This window comes from Equus caballus, chromosome 10 (assembly GCF_041296265.1).
Source record: "Equus caballus isolate H_3958 breed thoroughbred chromosome 10, TB-T2T, whole genome shotgun sequence".
NCBI lineage: Eukaryota > Metazoa > Chordata > Mammalia > Perissodactyla > Equidae > Equus > Equus caballus.
The window spans coordinates 2,070,972-2,092,159 of NC_091693.1; the positions used below are offsets into that span (position 1 = coordinate 2,070,972).

At 52.8% G+C, this 21,188-nt stretch overlaps 1 protein-coding gene across 27 annotated transcripts in view; it reads left to right on the plus strand.

Moving 5' to 3' along the window:
* Positions 1 to 21,188, plus strand: part of ZNF536 (zinc finger protein 536) — a 420,879-nt gene that overhangs the window by 187,663 nt on the left and 212,028 nt on the right. For all 27 annotated transcript variants that reach the window (XR_011421801.1, XM_023649470.2, XM_070222842.1 and 24 more), the window contains one exon: positions 1,321 to 3,492. Coding sequence is in view for 26 of the 27 variants with exons in the window: in XM_023649470.2 (XP_023505238.1) it covers positions 1,323 to 3,492 (2,170 nt within the window). In the remaining variant the exon portion in view is untranslated. The remainder of the gene's footprint in view (positions 1 to 1,320; positions 3,493 to 21,188) is intronic.

Genomic DNA, 21,188 nt, shown 5'->3' on the forward strand with positions numbered 1-21,188 from the left:
CGCAGGCTCTGATGTGGAGGGGGCTGTTCCGTCCGTCCCTCCTGGAACTGTCTGGTGTTAGCCATTCTGCACAGGCTGCAGAGGGGGACAAAGAGGACTATTAAAGACAATTATGCAGACCAGCTTTGAGGGTTAGTGTTTAACAAACAGCTTTGAGTTCTAATTTTCTGCAAAACACATACCGCAGGTACAATTTGTACTCATTACTGTATATTGGGAAAGTTATTAAAAACACTCAAACTTGGTTGAGACTTCCTATGGCATCGTCCCTGGATTTTAATTGGTTTTTATCTAGTCCTATAAAAGATCTCTTTTAGCCCAAAGTCCGTGCCTCGGAGAGCATGCCAGTTTGAAGGGCAGGGAGAGCCCACTACGTGGTAGAAGGCTTTGCCCCCACCCAAATTTGATCAGTCTCAACAATCCACTAAGATCCCGTCATGAGATAATTTATACTTCTTTTGATGGGCGCAGTTACCAAATGACAAAATAACAGTGTTTCGTAACATAAGGGTTAAATCTTAATCTCTGAGGTTTGCAAAGCCGCTACTCGCAGTCTCCTTAAAATTTAATATACCTCGTTAATGCTTCCTCGCAAACACTGAAGGATTTTTATGATTATAATCATGTGTTACAGCACCTAGCACTGTTTCTAAGCAGCATACTAATCAGCTTAATGAGATATTACTGCACTTTTTGTTGACTAAAGCAAAATCCCTTTTATTGTTCTAAAGCCTGTCCTTTACTTTATTTTTTCCCAAAACATTATCTTGTTTTATTATGTACCAGTAAATATCATGCCATTGGGTTTTTTTTGGGGGGGGGCAGCAAATCGTAAAATAATCTCTTTAATCTCAGAATGGCGAGTCTGTTGGATATAGGAACCGGAAACAAAACTTCCAAGCGAGTCTCTTTGGTCTTGCTGTTAAAACTGGTCTTCTCTTAGGAAAACTTTGAACTGATCCAACAGGTGCAGGTGCCAGACGGGGGGGAAAGGAGGACGAGTTCAACACGTAGACCCTTGATTTGTTATTAGGTGTTGAAAGTGGTAAAACATCAATAATTTAAATGTGAATGAATAATTGCAGTCTGTAAATAGAAAATACAAGGAAGACGATCTATCGCCAAAACAAATTGGAGGAGCAATGCCATATTGCATAATTGGCATTTAATAATTCATTTTTTTATTATTGTTTTTGACTATAATTCCTTAGCATTATTATGTGTAGGTAAGGCATGAAATGCAAATTCCCCACCAGCAGACGCTGTTGATTCACGCGCCGCGGTGCCTGGCACAGGTCTGAACTCTCTCTTTATTTTCAGGGATGGAAGAAACCAGTCTGTGCCTTGGAGTGTCCTCGGCGGCACCGGAAGCTGAGTCCCACCTGAGCGGCCCCGTCCTCAACGGCCAGTATGCCATGAGTCAGAAGTTGCACCAGATCACCTCCCAGCTCAGCCATGCCTTCCCCGAGCTGCATCCGCGGCCCAACCCTGAGGAGAAGACGCCCGCGCCCCTCGATGAGAAGGCCCACGTGCCCATGAGTGGCCAGCCCATGGGCAGTCAGATGGCTCTCCTAGCCAACCAGCTGGGCCGGGATGTCGATACCAGCCTCAATGGGCGAGTGGACCTGCAGCAATTCCTCAACGGGCAGAACCTGGGCATCATGTCCCAGATGAGCGACATCGAGGACGATGCCCGAAAAAACCGCAAGTACCCGTGCCCTCTGTGCGGCAAGCGGTTCCGCTTCAACAGCATCCTTTCCCTGCACATGCGCACTCACACCGGCGAGAAACCCTTCAAGTGCCCCTACTGCGACCACCGGGCGGCGCAGAAGGGGAACCTCAAGATTCACCTGCGGACCCACAAGCTGGGCAACCTGGGTAAGGGACGCGGGCGGGTGCGCGAGGAGAACCGCCTGCTGCACGAACTGGAGGAGCGGGCCATCCTGCGGGACAAGCAGATGAAGAGCAGCCTGCTGCAGCCCCGGCCCGACCTGAAGCCCCTGCCGCATGCTCAGCAGGCCCCTCTGGCCACCTGCAACCTGGCCCTGCCTGCCAACCACAGCGTGCCCGACGTGGCCAACCCGGTGCCCTCGCCCAAGCCGGCCAGCGTGCAGGAGGACCCGGTGGCGCCGGCTGCTGGCTTCCGCTGCACCTTCTGCAAGGGCAAGTTCAAGAAGCGGGAGGAACTGGACCGCCACATCCGCATCCTGCACAAGCCCTACAAGTGCACGCTGTGCGACTTTGCGGCCTCACAGGAGGAGGAGCTCATCAGCCACGTGGAGAAGGCGCACATCACCGCCGAGTCGGCCCAGGGCCAGGGCCCCAACAGCGGCGGGGAGCAGTCGGCCAACGAGTTTCGCTGCGAGGTGTGTGGGCAGGTGTTCAGCCAGGCGTGGTTCCTCAAGGGCCACATGCGGAAGCACAAAGACTCCTTCGAGCACTGCTGCCAGATCTGCGGCCGGCGCTTCAAAGAGCCCTGGTTCCTCAAGAACCACATGAAAGTCCACCTCAACAAGCTGTCTGTGAAGAGCAAGTCCCCCAGCGACCCTGAGCTGCCTGTGCCCATGGGGGGCATGTCCCAGGAGGCCCACGCCAACCTGTACTCCAGGTACCTCTCCTGCCTGCAGAGCGGCTTCATGGCCCCAGACAAAGCCGGCCTGAGCGAGCCCAGCCAGCTCTACAGCAAAGGGGAGCTGCCCGTGAAGGAGAAGGAGGTTCTGGGCAAGCTGCTGTCCCCCATCTCCGGCATGGCCCACGGCGTCCCTGAGGGTGACAAGCACTCCCTCCTGGGATGCCTCAACCTCGTGCCGCCGCTGAAATCCAGCTGCATGGAGCGGTTGCAGGCAGCTGCCAAAGCTGCTGAGATGGACCCGGTGAACAGCTACCAGGCTTGGCAGCTCATGGCCAGGGGTATGGCCATGGAACATGGCTTCTTGTCTAAAGAGCATCAGCTACAGCGCAACCACGAAGACACTTTGGCAAACGCCGGGGTTCTGTTTGATAAGGAGAAGCGGGAGTACGTGTTAGTGGGAGCAGATGGCTCGAAGCAGAAGATGCCTGCTGATTTGGTTCACAGCACTAAAGTGGGCAATCCGAGAGACCTGCCAAACAAACTCGACCCTCTAGAAGGCAGTCGGGATTTTTTGTCACATGGGCTGAACCAGGCGCTCGAATATAACCTGCAGGGTCCTGGGAACATGAAGGAGAAGCCCACCGAGTGCCCGGACTGTGGCCGAGTGTTCCGCACCTACCACCAGGTGGTCGTGCACTCCCGCGTCCACAAGCGGGACCGCAAGGGCGATGATGATGGGCTTCAGGTGGGCCTGGATGAGCGGCGCGGCTCGGGCAGTGACCAAGAGTCCCAGTCGGTGAGCCGCTCCACCACGCCAGGCTCCTCTAACGTCACCGAGGAGAGTGGGGCTGGAGGCGGGCTCTCTCAGACGGGGAGTGCCCAGGAGGACAGCCCGCACCCCTCCTCGCCGTCCTCCTCAGGTAGGTTGCCAGGGAAGGTGGGGGAGGAGCAGCCTGCACAGGGCCCTCCCTGCCCAGGGGACCTGGTCCTGTGCAGGCCTCGGTGGGCCAAGGACCTTCTCTGCTCGTCAGAGTCAGTTCTGAGGTCAGCGTTGCTCGATGACATGCCATGAGCGGGCTGCACACCGGCCCTTGCCGTTCTGCCCTGCCTCCAGGAAAGGCTATCATTTCAACTCTTGGCCTTCCCTTGAACACTGGCTACCAGGAGAGTGAGCTGATCCTCCTCTCATGTGGTGGAGATGGCCAGTTGGCACATTTGCCAATGGGGCTTAGCCTACCATTCCCCTGCAGTTGCCTACCGGGCCCCATTTCATGCCCTGACTCCATCTGCCATCACCTGGTCTCCAGGACTTGGGAGCTGGCACTCGGCTCCATCCATGGATGTGAATGTGGAAGTGCAGAGCCTCACCGTCTTTCCCCTAAGTATATTCCCATAATTCTCTCATTTGGGCACCCCGGTCTCCCTCCCCAGACAAAACCTGTCCCCCGTCCCCTTCCAAAATTACAATGCAGCTCACCTTTCAGGCCCCTCTGACCTGAAGAACCATGCCACTCTCCTCTGAAGGATTGGAAAAGCACAGAGGTTTGAAACACAGATGCGCGACTGCATGTCTTAAATTGTACTGTGTTACACGGGCGATACAGCTTTGGGGTCTAAAATAGCAAAGCAGAAAATCTGTCATCAAAATGTCTGTGAAATGCTGAAGCTTCCTGGCCCAGTTTGAAAAGAAAAAACACTAGCCCAAGACGCCTAAATTAAAATCGCTACCTAACAGCAGGTAAACTGTTGCCTCCATCCATATTTCCAAAGCCCCTTACTAATGGATAGTAAATTGAAAGTTATATCTCTAGCCCTTTATAAAGAAAGCATCTCGCTAATACTGTAATCATTCTGCAGCCTAACAACAGAGGAAATCATGCCATAACAAATACCCCGTTACTAATGGCAACATTGATTTCTGCAATCAGCCATTAAGTCTCGAAAATGAAAGACAGTTTGAGGCACCTCAAGGCACTGTGTTGCCCACTGTTAAAGATGTGGTAGCTCACTGTTGAGGGTCATTTTTTAAAAGTTTTTTTTTCCTTCTCGGTTTCGATGAATATTTCAGTATTGGAGGCAATGCCCTGCTACAGTTGTTAAGTAGATGCCCGTTTGGCTTTGTTGCTATTGTCATGCTTCAGTATACCTTTCTTCTAGGGCAAAATTAGTGTTAAAATAAAGTGTGAGTCTGCTGGCTTATTACAAACCAGTAAAGAATCGTTAAGACACATAAATCTGAACTGCACATTCCAGAGATTCCGATGGCAGTTAATGCCGCTGCTTAAATACCCATGAAACACACTGTCTACTGCTGGAGTCCTGGGCTCGTTTGCGATTTATTTCTGGTGAGACGCTCTGGAAGAGTCGGACCAGGAATGTGGGCACCTCAGAGCGGGGGGCCACACTGCCGGAGTGACCGCCACACGGAACCTGCCGGGTGCAGGGGAGGGGCTTCAAGTTTCACGGCCCCACAGCGGGAACTCTGTAAAGATGGATCTGGGCTCCGCGGAGGCAGCAAACTGCCAGGCGTCCCACTGGCAGGAGGGACCATTCCCGGCCTCGCTTGAAGAGGGCCCGTCTTCCGGGGAGTGTTGTCTCACTGCTTTGGATTGGGGACCTTCCCAGGGCAGCAAGCAGAGAGCACACTGGCTCTCCTAAGTTTCTGGAGTGATGTGGAGTTAACACTGACAGATTTTCATCCCTCTCTCAGACCTGCTGAAATGAAACGGTCTCGGCAGAATCTTCCAGCACCAAATGTTCGGCTTTATTAATGACGTGTTTATCGTGTTTTCTCACCTTCTGGCCAAGTGATAGCCTCATGCTATTCCTATCTCTGTTGTTTCCATATCTCTAAATACTCTGTTGAAAAAACCCATTTTGCTTAAAAGAACCAACTGGGCTTATGACTCAAAGGAGAATTATACTTGAGTTTCGGTTATCTTCTTACTTGTGTTTCCCTCACTGAAGTGTTTTACAATTGTGAATGCCGATTCTTTTATTTCTGGTTGACTTCTTTGTTTTCTTCATATTCAAATTAGACCCTTTCATAATTTTCTAAGTAGGAAAATTGATGGCATACCAATATGTAGGCCAGATCAGCTGCAGGCCTGGGGCGTTCAGGTTTTCCCAGGATTACAACCCTTAACCAAATCTGGTTAGTCTTCCCTCTTGTTTCTAACAAGTGTGACTTGTATAAAGTGTGATTAAAATAAGCATTTACATAAAAATCTTGACACAATAGGTATTTTATTATTACCTGTTAGAGAGAAACCTGCAAGGTGAAGGGGAGGAAAAAAATCTTTAAGCCCTTAAGTAAAGAAAGGAGTACTTATTAAGGCTTCTATTAAGAAGTAACTGCAAAACACGGTTTTACAAATTTCTCAGACTGCATAACAATGTCGCAAAACTTAATTTGCATCACTTGATTCTTTTTTTGTTGAAAACTGGGTCAGTAGGGCCTGAGAAACTATTTTTTCAGATCTTAACCAATGAATTCTTCTTTATAAATCGCTGCTCTTAACATGATAGTAGTTCTGAATTCATCATAAAAAACCTTTTTACAGAGAACCTCTTAGAACAGACCTCCAGAAGAAGGCTTACAATGAGTGGCAGAGACGTCCTTTGTTATCTGATGTAATTCTTTGCAAAGGAGGATTGGGAACGGAGTGGCTGTTTAAAAATGTCTTGCTCAGACCGAGACGAAGAAGGGGTCAAGTTTGCAATCAAACAGTTATTGCGAGATGGGTGACTGTCAGTGGCTGGGCTAATGTGGGATGCAGCTGTTTGTTATGTGAGCAAAAGAATGTTTGAATCAGTGAACATGTGAAAATGATTCCAGTGAACCAGAAAATGTGTTTGTTCTTTGGCTCTCCAAACTGCTGAGAACCAAGCTTAAGATCAACTGTGAAAACTAGGACCTTTGACAAATTGAGAGGTCATATTTTCTAACAGAAAACGGACAAAACTAGTCACACAGATCACTTCCCCATCTTCCCCCGTTGTTTTATTTCTGTTGTTGTTGATTTGACTTACCAATAATTTCACGCCATCGTAGATGTCATTTCTGCCTCCGTGTACAACGCAAAGGGAAACTATTTGGAAAGCGGCTTATAAATTTTACTCTTTTATGACATTGAGAGAGCGGGCGGCTGTTTTGATGCTCTCTCCTTTCTGGCTTGCGTGCAAACACTCCAGTGGCATTAATCTCTGCATCTTTCCCTAAAACCTCGTCTAAGACTGTGCTGGGATCTGAGCTTCACTCTGAGTCAGAAAACCACCAAAGTTCTGTTTCTTTAGATTTTGCTTTGGAAATCACGCTCAGAATAATTAAAACTTAATGTAGTAAGAAACGATACTGTTCATTATATCCAACAGGGCAGTTACCTTCCACATTCCCCATAATTTTGGAGAGGGGCTAATTGAAGTGTTGATGGTGGGAAAGGCGTAATTGAATGCGTTGACCCTCTGTTCATTACATAAAGCCGGCTAAGTTACGTGATCAATGGAGAGCCAGGGAGAGATGCAGAGATGAACGTATCGTTAACCCTGCTACTTCTGCTGTAATATTTTGAGATGGACAAGGATTATTTGATCAGCTGGGCTAGAAGCCTTGTTGGTCTTCTTTTGTTTCCCAGGCTGCATTCCTGAAATGCTGGGTCTCCATCCTGTGCAGGCCCATTGACCACAGCATCAAAGGCCTTTATCCAGGGCTCCCTTGCACTGACATCGGGTGTAGAGTGATATGATAGATTTTCTTTCTTTTCCACCTCTTTTTCTCACGTGGCTCCTCCTCCCTGCCCCCATTCATGATAACCACAGCCTGCTCCACACAAACAAATCCAGGCACCCAAAAGAAGGAAAAAAAGAAAAAGACAAAATTTAAGTCTGAGGATTAAGATCTTCTTTTTTTTTTTTTTTTGCTTGTGCATTCCAATTGTTCTTAAAATATTTGGCAATGTCAATTAGTAACTGAGCAGAGTTAGCTGATGAACACAATTTTCCAGTAGACTGAGCACCCTATTGTTGCCGAGCGAACAGCAGATTTCTGAGGTCATTATCATTCGCTGGTTGCTTGGCCCAGCTGCTTCCTGCTGCAAAAGCCAAACTTTATACTGGAGCTCGGGGATGGCGTGCAGCAACAGGGGGCTGGGCGGGGGAAGAGGGGAGCTGGCTGCAGAGCCGAAGACAGTCATTATCAGCAGAGGAAACAGAAAGTAAAAGTTTCCAGGCAATTCCAGGAAAACTGCCCCATCAGGCTTCTCCCTCTGTCGCTCTCCAGCACCTTCCACCTCCAGGCGGGGAATTAAAGGGCCAGGAGACGCCCCCCCCCCCCCCCCCCCCCGGGCATTGTGGCGACTAACCTCTTTGCTGTGCCGGACTTTGCAAACAATAATCCTGTTTACAAATTTGCCTAAAAATTGTTAACCCAGTCTAAGGCAAGTGAGTGATTTCCTCATAGATAGACTCCTTCATTTTTATTAAAAACAGAAAAAAAGAGAACAAAAACAACTCTTTTTTTCAGATGAAATTAGTAACTTGAAATTAGTAAACTTGGGGTGACAAACAGGGAACGTGATTTCATTTTCCAGAGGGACTTTGGAGCAGATAATAATCTGAGATTCCTTGTAAAATCAAATTTAGTGCGGAATGCCCCCCCTTCCCTTTTTTCCTCCCCACTCTCTGCCTTCCCCACCCCCTAATTTGGGAGCTGGTTCAGTGAGATGAAAAGCTGCACTTTTTTAAGGCTCAGCTGTTGAAACCAAGCACCATATGCAGCCCTTCCGCCCTGACACGGGGTGTGTGCAGGCGGCCGCCGGGTTTGTGGGGATTTACGGGGCTCGGCTCGTGTGTGCCGAAGCCGTGCCCGGGAGGACGCCAGTGGCCCTGCCTGCCAGTGCCGTGGCCCCTGCCTAGACAAATACGCTGGCCAGGCTCAGGCTGACGCCTGGGTGTGTCAGATGGGGCAGAGGCTGGAGGGCCCGTGACCTCCCTCTGGTCTCTCACCCTTCCTCTGGGTCTGGGGGTGGTCTGCCCCCCAGGGCGTGTGGTGGAGCGGGGACAAAGCAGCCCTCAGATGCTGAGTCGCGTGCTCTTCCTCCTGTCCCGGGAGCCAGACGCCTTCCAGCAGCTCCTTTTTATAGACTTCCCATCACTGCGTGCACTTTGATTATCTTGTGCCCAGAAGCAATTATTTGGGAACACTCAGCACCCCTCTGGGGCTGTTGCCTTTCTCTCCCCGTTTTGCGGGCACCTCTACCTCCCACTTCCAGGGGGCTGCCGATGGCGCTGTCACTTAGCATTTCAGAAAGAGAAAGTGTACCGGCTCTAAAAGTCTTCAAAATGGAAGTGTGACACAAAGACGTGGGACATAAAACCCCAGAAGCTAAGCCTCCTCTGCACTCCCGTAGATTCCCAGGACACCGTTTTGTGTCTGCGGGATTGATTCCTGGCTGCAGGGCCACTCAAGGCCCCGCGCCTCAGCCTGCCGGTCTTCAGGAGGGGGCTGTGTGGCCAGGGGCCCCCTCGAGTGCCCGGGGCGCCGCGTTCCTGACCCGAGGGCTCTGAGAAGCCTCAGGTGCTCGCCCGCTCCTGTACGCACGTTAACGCAAGGAACGGAGACGTTCATTTAACTCTGCATTTAATGGTAATGAGAAAAACACAGATTAGCTGAGGACAGCTTACAATGAGGCAAAGAATTAAGCAGTCCGTGTTCAAAATAGACATGAAGCATTAGCTGCATGAGTCCCGTGAACTGGAGGGCCTGTTCTGGGCTCAGGTCCGGCCACCCCCTTGGGTGTGTTGGGGCTGGAATTCGCAGTTTGCTTTGCAGGCAGCCACAGTGTGGCCTCTGCTTGATGATGTGGCCAAAAGCAGGTCTCATGAGCTTCCAGAAGCTTCCTTTCGCCCACTCTCTTGCTATGCCTTCAGGTGGCTGGATGGTCCGCCCACCGTCAGCCCTGCCCACGGCCGCTTCTGCAGAGCTGGGCCAGCCTCTGTTGGGGGCAGCGTGGGTCCTCCTGTTCAGCCACATCCCGTCTCTACCAAGTAGCTTATTCCTTTGAACCCCTTCTTTGGCATGAAGCTTTGTGCCCCATTGATAAGAAGCAGACTTCTGAGAAGGCAAAGCAGGAAAGCCTTCCTTGCCTTACATCTCAGCCATTTCCTAGGTCTGCCCTCCTCTGACAGAAGGTTCTGATAGGTGGCACTGATGTCTTAGAGGGGTGGAGATGGGAGCAAGCGTCAACAAGCCCCTGTTTTACTGGGCCTCAAGATTCCACTGGATTCTGGAGGGAAACTACTGGGATACTTGGGGATCTTGACATGGGGAACAGAGGGAATCCTGGGCAGAGATGTGTGCTGGGGGCATTGTGCAGCGTTCTGAGCCTGTGAGGCCAGAGGAGAACGAGCAGTTAGCTCCTCTAACTGTCGAGCTGTTCGGAGCGTTGATGGTAGGGGTGGAGAAGCACCTGCAGAGATCAGGAGATTGCATTTGTGCAAACATCCCAAATTCGTGATGATTGGGCTGGAACCTTTGCCATCTGCGACCCTTGGGCCTGCTTGCTGCCCTTCTGGGTTCCTCACTTCCCTCTGCCTGCTTCTCCTCTGTCGGCATCTGACAGGCATGTCCCTCCGCCCTTGTGGATGGGGCTGGCACGTTGTGGGAGGGGAGGGGGGCTCCGTGCAGCTTGTAAATGCAGAGAGGAAAGGGGGCCCTCCAGCATGGTGCCGGGCAGGTGGTGGGGGTCTCAGCTCTGCCCAGGAAGTGAGCGCTGCAGCAGCTGAGAGGATCCCTGGGTCCCCCTTGCCTTTTCCTGGCAGGACAGGGCGACAGCAACATTTACTTAAGCTGTGGAGTTTGGCACTGCTGCCTCCAGGCGCCATCTGGAAAGCCCTTCTCAGAAAGCCATGGGCTCTCCCGAAAGAGCTGAGGGGAGCAGGACTTGGGCTGGGCTTTGGGGCTTTTCTCTTGGGTAGGACCTGAGCGTCGAGGCACCTGAGCTGGGCTGGCGGGGCCTCTCTGAGCCACGTTGCTAAAGCAGGTCCCCCTCGGTTTGCACGTGGCTTTTCTCTCTGCTGGGGCTCTCCAGCTAATTCTGAGCCAGACCTGGTTTAGCTTCTCTTTGTCTGGAGCGCACTCGCTTTCCTGGGGCTGTATTTCTATTTACTTTGTATTGCATTTTGCTTACTCTGTTCACTTAAGTCCTGGTATGTCGTGGGTGCGAAGGCGTGGAGCTGGCCAAGACTGTCCTGGTTAGTTACTGATACACCCCTGGAACACCAGGGCTTGTTAACATCATGTAGAAATGAATCTTGTGCCTCTAAAATGTGCTGGGGAGACAGGATGGAGAACTCGGCGGCTTGGCTTGTGACAAACAGGGCTGAGCTAAGCACAGAGATTTGCCACCATTCTTTCCCTGATCCACATCTTCAAAACAGGCTGCAGAGCCCCAAAACAATGCGTGTCTGAACACGCCCCACAGCTATGCGATGGGTGGGCCGAGGCACCCAGGGAGCTGGCTGAACACGGGCGCAGTCCGGGCAGAATTCCTGTGCTTGGGTTTGTTTCCTTCTCCTACCAAAAGCAAGTTGTCCGGGTGCTGGCTTCTTGTGGGCCCATCTCCTTGCCGCTGTGAGCCTTGGGGTTTGTGTGACATGTGGCATGTGTCTGAGAGAAGTGGGAGGCACAGCACAAGCTGACTCCTTGGCTGGGCGGCCCACCGTGCCACATGGGGGCTGGCCCTCCTTTGGGGGGTCCCCAGCCAGGTGCTGGCAGGAGGAAGTGGGTGATGTGGGGGCCTGGCTTTCAACGCCTGGTCACTTGCTTTCAAAAGGTGGGTCGTTTTTCTGCTTCTCCTGGGAGGCAGGGGACACCTTTGGGAGACCTTTGTATGTTTTACTCTGTGCCTGGTCCAGAACATTCTGCAGAGGAGTCATTCCTTCCCTGGTGGAGGCACCTTGCTGGACTGGAATCTAGGCGGACACCGGGTCCTTTCCTTTTCTCTGACCTCAGCTCCAAAGCCATTTGCTGTCTGATGAAACAGGTCCCCCCCACGGGGCTCTCCGCTCTTCCTTAGAGTCACGTCCCGAGACCCTTCCCTCGGTGGCTGTCATTGAGGTTTTTGGATACCCTCGGTTGTCTTCAATCATCTTGAGAGGCGTTTTGGAAAATTTCCAACTTGCTTCTGTTTAGTTCAACATAAAACGTGTGCAGTGGTTGTTTCCTTGAAGATCAAGACACATACGTGTTTCTTTTTATTGCTAAATATATTTTGTTAAATTTCTTGCTAAAGTAGGTGTTTTAGTTCGTTTTAAAGTAATTTGCCCTGAAAAATTGAAGTGGTCCTTCAGCAAAGCTGCCATGTGACACAAATTATTCACTTTTCTGGGAGGTGTGTCCATTCCCAGCTCGGGCCTGACGTCTCTCTGAAATATCCTTTGCTAGTGACCTTGAAACTCTTTCCACTCGGTCTCCCCCAGGAGGGGTGTTTACTGACTTCTTTGCTGCTATTGTTGCTGAATGACATTTTTGTTATTTTTCCTACTATAAAGTAATTCCTGCTCATCTTGGACATTTAGAAAATACAGGTAAATAAAAATAATTTTAAAATATATATCCCCCACACCACTTCTTTAAACGTGTGTGATATATTTTGTGTCGCTGAATAGTCTACACAAAGATCAGCAAACTTTTTCTGTAAAGGGTCAGGTAATGAATATTTGAGGCTTTGCGGGCCCTGTGGTCTCTGTCATAGGTACTCAGTTCTGCCATGAAAGGGTGTGATGGTGTTCCAGTAAGACTGCTTACAAAGACAGCTGACAGGGGCATCTGGCCCATGGGTTCTTTTGCAGACACTTGTTCTATAGGAACAGCCATACTTCGTTTTTTAAAGCTTCACACAAATAATATGTTCTTTGAGAAAATTCCAGAAATAGAGGGAAGCAAAGGAAAAAATCTCCATCAATCTAATGATTTAACCAGTCCCCTACTGCTGAGCATAATGAGACTTGCTTCCGTTTCTTCGTTTCTGCACCTGAACCTTTCTGCCCGCCCGCACGCCCCTTCCTTGGTGCAGGGTCCCAGCAGCGGGCCCTCTGGTCGCTGGCAGGTGGCCCTGAGGCTGCGGAGGCGTGTTACCCAGCAGGCTGTGCGTCCTGAGGCCTTTTCTCCCAGTGCTGGGGTTTTCCCATGAGAAGATTGCTCCTGAGGTTGTGCCAGAGTCTGTCTCCCTGAGCTGAGTCGCTCCTTACCACCAGGCTGCTCTGTGACTCATTTGCTCATTCATACAGTCGCTCATTTGTTCATTCCTTCATTAGTTCATTTATTTATTCCTTCAAGGACAAAATACTTCTTAGGTAGGTTGTGCAGACCGAGCAGTGTGCTGGGTACCGGGGGTGCAGAGATAAGTGGAGACACATGGCATCCTCCAGGGGCTCAGAGCCCAGGGAGCCTGGACAGGTCCTTAGCAGAGAGAGAGGGTTGCACGGGAGGACCTACCCCAGGGGCTACGGGAGCACCCACCTGCCTTCATGCCCACATTTGTTCCTGAGGGACCTGAGAGCGTGAAGGAACCTTCTCAATCACTTGAGTAACTCCTTTGGCAGGTGGCTTTTTCCCTGTGTAGAATCTGGCCAATCAGATGACTTCTGGACACTCCAGCTCGGCCGCTGTGCCTGGCTGTCCTCTCTCCCTGGCTGTGAACTGGGGTTGAAATCACTTTCTGGCCGCAGGAGAGTCCCTGGGGGAGAGCTTAGCTGGGGCTTTTGAGGAGGGCCCCTCAGGCTGGGAAGGGAGCAGGATCGGAGCTTGTGAGGGCTGGCAGCTGTGGCGTGTGTGGCCGGGCAGTCCACACCACATGGGAGCTCGGCCCTGAGCAGTGGGGATGGCAGCGAGAGGCAGGATGGTGCTCCACACCCGAAAGCCAGGGGCAGGTTCCCGGCTCTGACCACCCTGTCATTTTCGTCGGCGGTCATGAGCCAGGGGAGGGGCACGAGTCAGCTGTCGGGTGGTGTGGACTCCCATCCAGATCCTGCAGGTAGAGTATCTGAGGACACTGGGAAGGAGGGCTCGGCTTTGTCCATGTGACCCAGACTGACCTGACTCAGAACTGTCCATGCCTGCCCGGCGGAGGATCAAGTGAGTCATAGGGGGCTGGACCCCCACTGCGTGTCAAGCGTCCATCATCAGTAGCATCAGTAGAGGGTGACGGGCATTGTAGATAGTAGCAGTTTTCTTGTTGGGTGGTGGGACGTGAACTGAACGCAGACCCCCACGAGGATGTGTGGAAACAGTTTCTTCTGGTGCACATCAAACCTCAACTGCCCTTTTTTTCTGTGGAGTAAAACATCATAAGCCTGGCTGTTAACTCAGAGGCAAGTGCATTTTCTGCATTTAAGAAACTGCTCGGTGCAGAGTGCACACGTGGGCATGGAGCTCGGCCACGCAGGCGTCTTCAGGGTTGGGCCACCCCGCAGGGCTGGCTGGCCCTCTTGCTCCCGTCCCTGGCCTCGCGCTTTTCATCTGCACCACTGGAGTAGGGGTGGGAAGTCTGGAAGGCTCTGAGACCCCTTTCGTCTCCTCTTTCCCCTCCTCGCTTCTCCTCTCCCTTCCCAAGTGTGTCCATGGCCCAAGGGGAGCTTTCCAGAGCAGAGAACGAGGGTCCGTGGGGTCTGAGGATTTCGTGGATCCTTGCTGATGTTTGTGTCTGAGCCTCCAGCCGCTGGTGAGGGGCCCGGTGTGCTTGGGGGGTGGGGGGCTGGGCAGACCCTCTTCTCTCTCTTTTCCCACCGGGCACCTCCACACCTGCTACTCCTGTCTGAGGCCTCCGGGCTGTGGAGATGGAGTGCTGCCGCTGGAGGCCAGCCCCTCCGCTCCTGGGGCTGACCTCGCTGGGCCGCCGAGAGGTGGAGAGCGTGGTTACAGCGGAGGGCTCCAGTGCTGCCTCTCAGGAGCTGTGTGACCCAGCAAGGCTCCTCAGCCTCTCTGTGCCTCTCTTTCCATCATGCATTTGTCTTTCTATAAAGTGCTCAGCACAGTCCCCAGCATGAAGACGTGCTCAATAAATGTCTGTCATCAGGATTATTCTGCACTATCTACAAAGACAACTGAGTGAAAACCAGGAAACGTGGCCAGTTGATTGGTTGTTGGGAGTAACGTGGCACCAAAGGTCTGGCCCCACTGTGCTAGTCTCACTGAATCTGGCCGTCGTTTGCCCATGTCCCCAGTAGAACGGTGGGATCTGTGGGGCTTACTCCACTGTCTTGAACGGAGGATGATTTGGGGCATTATAAAGCAGGGACTCGTGTTGTCCTGGGTGGGCAGCCTCCTTCCTTCATGTGGAGTCTGCACAAGGTGTTTCGGTCTCTGCTCACTTTCTTCACGTATTTTGTTGCCACAAATGAATCTGACTTCAAACTGGCTTCAACTACAGCCATAACCACAAAGCTTCAGTGGTTCAAGTCACTGAAAGCTCTGGGAGTTGGTCTGGCTCTGCGTGATGTGGATTTAGCAGCTCAAATGGTATCTGCAAGGACTCCCTCCCCTCCTAGTAGCAAAAAGGCTGCCACAGCTGAGAACTTTCATTCCCATACCACCAAACAGAGGGACACTCTTTTCTGGAAGCCCAGCAACTATCTCCTTGCATTTTATTATATTTTACTATATTGTTCTGCCCATTCCTGAACAGTCACTGTGGCCAGGGGGAGGGGATGCAGTAGCTGGCTCGGGGCTCACTCTTGGCAGGGGATAGGGAGTGTGATCTCATCCAGCTCCATAGCTGAGAGTGGGAGAGAAGAGCTTTCCCACAGAGATTCAGATGGAGGAGGCATGGGCCCTGAGCAACAAAACAGTGACCAAAATGTCACGGCTCCCAGGTTGTGCCAGCTGCAGAAACATTTGCCCTCCTGTTCAGAACATCCAAGAGATGTCCCAGCCTTCCTGTGGGAGGTGTGTAAGGGTCCGTTACTGTAAGAAGGGTCTGCCCAGCTGCTTCCTCTGGGACTTTCAGAGATAAGACTGTCCTGCGAGGAGAGCTAGTCCCTTGGTTACCATCATTAGGGCTCCATTGCTGCCTCGAATCTCTTTGTGTATATGGAGCCTCATCATAGTCTGGAAGTGATAAGGGCCATCACCGAAGTCAGCTGACACATCTCCCATCTGTCCACTGTACGCCCAGGGCCATTTCCCTGCCACATTAGCAGAGGGAAGGGGCCCAGAGAAAGAGAAAGTGCACCTCCGCTCTCGAGGAGCTGGTCTGACTTTGGGAATGACCATGCATAAAGAGGGTTAGAGAAGCCAGGAGCAGCCATGGTCACCTGCACAGGTGTGGCAACCACGTCGAGGCTTTGCATGGCCAGCCGTCCCGGCAAAGGAGAGCCCCCTGCTGTGTCCTCCCACCGTCGCCCCCTCCCCAGGTAGAAACACAGGGACAGACCGAGAACGTGCTCTTGTTTCAGCTCTGCAAGGACATGGCAGGAGTCGAGACTGCAGGTTCCTGTTGAGTGGTGGTCACCCCAGGAGCTGGGCACAGTGGGATGAGCAGTGGGCTGAGCCGAGGGAGCCTGCATAACGGCGCTGGGCCCCGACTTCCTGATTATCGGGCAGAGAGCCGAAAGGTCCACAGAAGGCACCGGGGGAATCTGCCCTCCCGGCGCTTGTCGTCTGGCAGGGGAGCAGTGTCGTCAGATGTGTAAACTGAGCCGTGGGAGGCTCTACTGAGTTACGCAGCTGGGAGTGGAGGAGCGGGGACTCGAACCCACGTCTGTCAGACCTGGCGTCTTTTAATTCCACTGTTGGGTCGTGCTGGGAATGGGGTGAAGGCAGCAGAAGGCAGAAGCCCTAATCGCCAGCCCCATCTCCAGCTCCACGCTGGCAAACACCAGCCCTGCCGAGCAGGCTCTGGGGAGCTCAGATGGCTCCTCCTTCCCTCTCTTTGTACCCCAGACGAGGTTGGCCTCTCATCTTTTCTGGAAAAGAAGCAAGGAAGGGGGCCAGCCCAGCACTTGCCCGGCTCTGCCAGGACTGCTTGGGACCCACCCCGAGCTCCACACTTAGACTGGAAGTGATCGTCCGAGGCTGTGGTTGCAGGTATCCCCCCAGTCCCTCTCAAGGTCACATGCACAGCAGGTCACGGGTGTCTTGGGACCATGTCCCGGGGGTGCACCTAGTGGCCCAAGACAGAGAGGGTAAGGCCACAGGAGCATGGCCCAGTGGATGGGGCCATGAACCCCGACTCAGGGCACCCAGCTCTCGGCCTGTGTTTCAGGTTCCTGTCCCTTCCAACGCTGCGATACTCTGCCAGCGCTGTTTACATGCTCTCCTTTGCAGGGCAGCATTGGAAGGGGGCCTGGAGTGTGTGGGGACAGAGTACAGGCCACGCAGGCAGGGGCTCATCGCGGGCACCAGCCAGCGCTGTCAGTGAATATACTCACTCTCTCCCCCAGTCCTTTTCCAGGAGAAGAGGGGGACATCCCCCACTGGTGAGGAAGAGAAAGAGAAGGGAGGTGTCTCATCCTCCTCCCTGGCCACACGTCCTCCGAGGTGTAAATTAGGAGGGCAGACTTACCATCTGGGAAGCCTTCCAGAACAGGGGCTGCTGAGTTCTTTGTTGTCGCGCCTCGTGGCATCAAAGGCTGAACCAAGCGGTCACGGCACTGTACACTGGCCACACCAAGTGGAAGGCTCGGGGCTGTCACTCTGCCCTGGAGCCACTTAGGTTGCTCCCAGGAAAGGGCCCCGCTCAGTGGGGGGCCGAGTCTGCTGCCGTGGGTCATGGAGGAGAGAGTAGGTTCAAACTGCCCATAGCTTCTGGGAATGGAGCGTCCCTGTGACTGTGTGTGAGGGGCTAATGTGTGCCTGAATGGTTGTTGTGTGTGTTGGGATGTGAATGTATTGATATCAGAGTGATCGTGCTGTCCTGGGCTGGTGTCACTATGTGCACATCTGTGAGGTGACTTAATTTTTTGGATGCACGTTGCTGAGGGTGCATGTGTTGCTTTGTGCTTGCGTGTATATGTTTAAGTGTGTGTTGGGCATGTCTTGGACCACGGATGTGTTGGTGTGGGCATGGATGTGCACGCACCTGGTATGAGTATGGATGTATATATGGGTGAGGGTGGGTTGGGATGTGCATGTCGGTTGTGTGTGTGGGTATTGGGGTGTGCATTAGGATGTGATATTGGGGTCTGCAACTATGTTGGTGTGGCTCTGTGGTTTGGGGGAGTGCATGTTTGTGTGTTGATGCATGTTAGTAAAAGATGTGTGTATTGAGATGTGTGTAATGATATGTGGCGTGTGTGTTGGGATGGGTGTTTGGCTGTATGTTGTGTGGCTGTATGTGTTGGGGAGTGCATTGGTGTGCGTTGGTACAATGACACATGTTAGTAAAGATGTGTGTGTTGGGATGTGTGTATCCGTGTGTGTTTGCCTGTGTTCGTATGGGTGTCAGGGTGTGTGTTGTGTGGGTAAGGATGTGTGTGGTGGGTAGCATGGTGGCTTACTATTATGTAAGAGGGTCGGCCTCTTCAGAGCACTGTGGCCCTTCAGCCTTCCTTGCAAGAAGAGGAACTGGTTTCTGAGCCTGCCCTGCCGCCTTTCCCGGACCCTCAGAGCGTTGCTGATGGGGGTCTTCCTCCCTCTCGATAGCTCAGCCTCAGGTGGAGACCTGGCTCCTGGGGTGCAAGTCGGCTAATGCAGAGAGCTTTGTCTCCCAGCGTCAACAGCCACGCCCTCTGCGCCCTCAGGCTCCTCAGGAGGGAGCTGGGGCTTGAGAGTCCAGGATCCCCATCCAGAGAAACTCTGTTCTGGAGTTCAGCCAGCCGTGTGTCTGGAGTAGGACTGAGAGCTCCATGAGGACAGGAATTGTGTTGTATTCAGCTGCATTCCCATCATGGTCCCAGGCACACAGCATGGAAGACAGCAGGTGTTGAGGGAATTCTGGTCGATTTATATGGAAGGACATGGAATGCTGTCTCCTAGCACAGAGGGCACTTGCCCAGAGCCATCCAGGACCCAGTCCTTCCCACCGCTCTCCCTCTGGGTGCCAGAGGACTAAACCGCAGCATAAAGCCCGGCCCTGTAGACCTGCGGTGGGGTTCCTGTGAGCTGCTCAGGTCCCCTGCTGCCAGGAGGACCCCAGTGCATAAGGAAGCGCGAGGTCTGAGAAGGGCACAGGGCATATCAGTGCCACTTCGGGAGCAGTCTCGTGGGATGAGTTCAGTTTGCCATCAGTACCCATGGGACACCTCCTCCTTCCCGGGACAGTGGCAACCTTGGCTCTGGGTCCAGCTCCTCCTCCCTGGATGACCATCCTCCATGGGCCTCAGAGCAGTTGTTTCTCCCACCTCCCCCTCCTTGGAGTCCATGGACACAGTAGCAGCCTCACCGACAATCAGCCTGCTGTAGGCCAAGGAAGCGGGGTCCAGCTGTCAACTGTGGCCGCCACCCCTTCAGTCTGCAGAGCATGCAATGGCTTCAGCTGTGTTGCCAACAGCTTATAGGTGATCTTGCAGCCATTTTTGGGTTTATTTGGCCAAGTCTCCTGGCCTCTACGGGTAATCTAGGGGCAGGCCTGGGAGGCTGGGGGTGAGCCTCCCTGAGCTCACCACAGGTGGGTCTGCAGAATGGTGCCCCTCATGAGCTGCAGGCATCCAGGGGGTCGGTCTGCTCAGAGCCTGGGAACACATGGATGCTGGGCCATCGTGCAGCTCAGGACCAAATGGCTTTTATGGCCTCTGTGTGCACGTGGCCTAGGACTCTCCCTTTCCTGAAATTTCAATGCGTGTTCTACTAGCCATTTCATAAAGTCAGAAAGAAAAATGTTAGGGACAACGTGTGGTGGAGCAGCCGTGAATTTGGTGAAAATTTTCCTGAAATTACTTGGAGCAGCGAGGCCCCATGCCAGCTCCACCCAGCTTCTGCAGGAAGTTTTTGAAGCCGGGTACTTTGGAGCCTATTGTTTGGTTAGTGGTGGAGGAAATGCTACTCTCTCCGAGATAAGAGCCCTGATGGAAGAACTTGGAGGCTCCAGGAGCCTCAGTGGGGGGGGGGAGCCGTGAGGGGTGGAGTAGGAGGGCGCCATGAGGGAGAGAGCAGATTCCCCCAGGTGGGCTCTCCTTTCTCATCTGAACTCCTAACCAGGGAAAGCAAGGCCCCTGGAGGCTCTGAAGCCTTTGATAGCTGTGGCTCTTTAGGGGATTGAGATGGAATGCACTAGAATCCCTGAGGGGTACGGGAGATGCCTGATAAAACCAGGGCTGTCAGAGAGAGTGCGATGAGTGGCGACCTATTAGCCTGGTTGGAGCGGTCATTGGAACAACCAACCTACTTGGCCCACAAGGCCCATGATCGCCTACTTTCCCCTCTTTCCCTTCTCTTACTCTGCTGAGGTCCTCTTCCCTTCTCTCTGTCCTCAGCCCCACAGAGCCAGCCCTCCTGGTGGCCTTTGCACCATCTGTCATCTCTTGGGCCTGCTCTTGACACAGACTATCCCAGGCTGGTTCCATCTCATCATTCAGATCTCACCTCCTCCGTCACTTCCTCCGAGTGACCTTTCCGTGACCCCCGATATGAGCTGTCCCTTCCCCAGCCTCTCTCTGGAAGCATTATTCTGTATTATCGTCTTTGAGGCCGTTGGGAAGCCTCGTGCTCGCTCTTCACTGATTTATGTATCCCTCGTGTGCTTACTTGTGGTCTGGTTTAGTCCCCTGGTGTGCGCTCCATGAGAGCAGGGACTCCAGGCCACTGCTGTATTGTCGTGCCCACAGCAGTGCCTGGCACGTGGTGGCGGCCCAGGAAACACTTAAAAAGACCGTTGTGGTGAAATACACATGGCATAAAAGTTACCGTCATAACCACAGTGAGTGTGCGGTTCAGTGGCCCAGGCACGCTCACAGTGCCGGGCGGCCCTCACCACCGTCCGCCCACGGAACTCTTTCATCGTGCAAAACTGAAGCTCTGCGCCCATTAAACCCCAACTCCCTCCCCACCCCCTCCACTTTCTGTCTTTGTGGATTAGATGACTCTAGGTACCGCAGGTAAGTGGAATTGCATACTATTTGTCCCTTGTGACTGGCTTATTTCACTTGGCATAATGTCCTCGAAATTCATCCATGTTGGAGCGTGTGACGCGGGATTTCCTTCCTTTTTAAGGCTGAATAATAATCCATTGTAGGGGCAGACCACATTTTCCCCGTTCATCTGTCCTCTGTCTTTTGGCTATTTCAGTAAACATTTTTGAATAAATGAATGAAGGCTGGGGCATGGCCTCCACCTCCCTTTCACCTGCCCGAGGGGAAGAGCTGTAGTCTTGAGTTCGTTAAGGGAATTCCTTACGTCCTGTGCTCCCGGCTCCCCAGCATATGCCGGGGTCTGGGACTTGGTCCCCAAGGCCCTGAGCATTTTTGCGGGAGAGTTCCTGGAGCAAGGATGGGGTTGGCCTGGGCTCAGAGCTTGCGCCCCTGGGAGGGCTGGAGGGTGCCCTAAGAGGTTCACAGCTCTTTCACAGAGGTGGGGGCCTGGCCCCGTCATAGCTTCTTTTCTCTGCCGTGGGGCGGGGCAGACAGAGAAGGGAGTGGGTGGTGCCACGCCCTGGAGCTGACACTGGGAGCCAGCTGCGGGCAC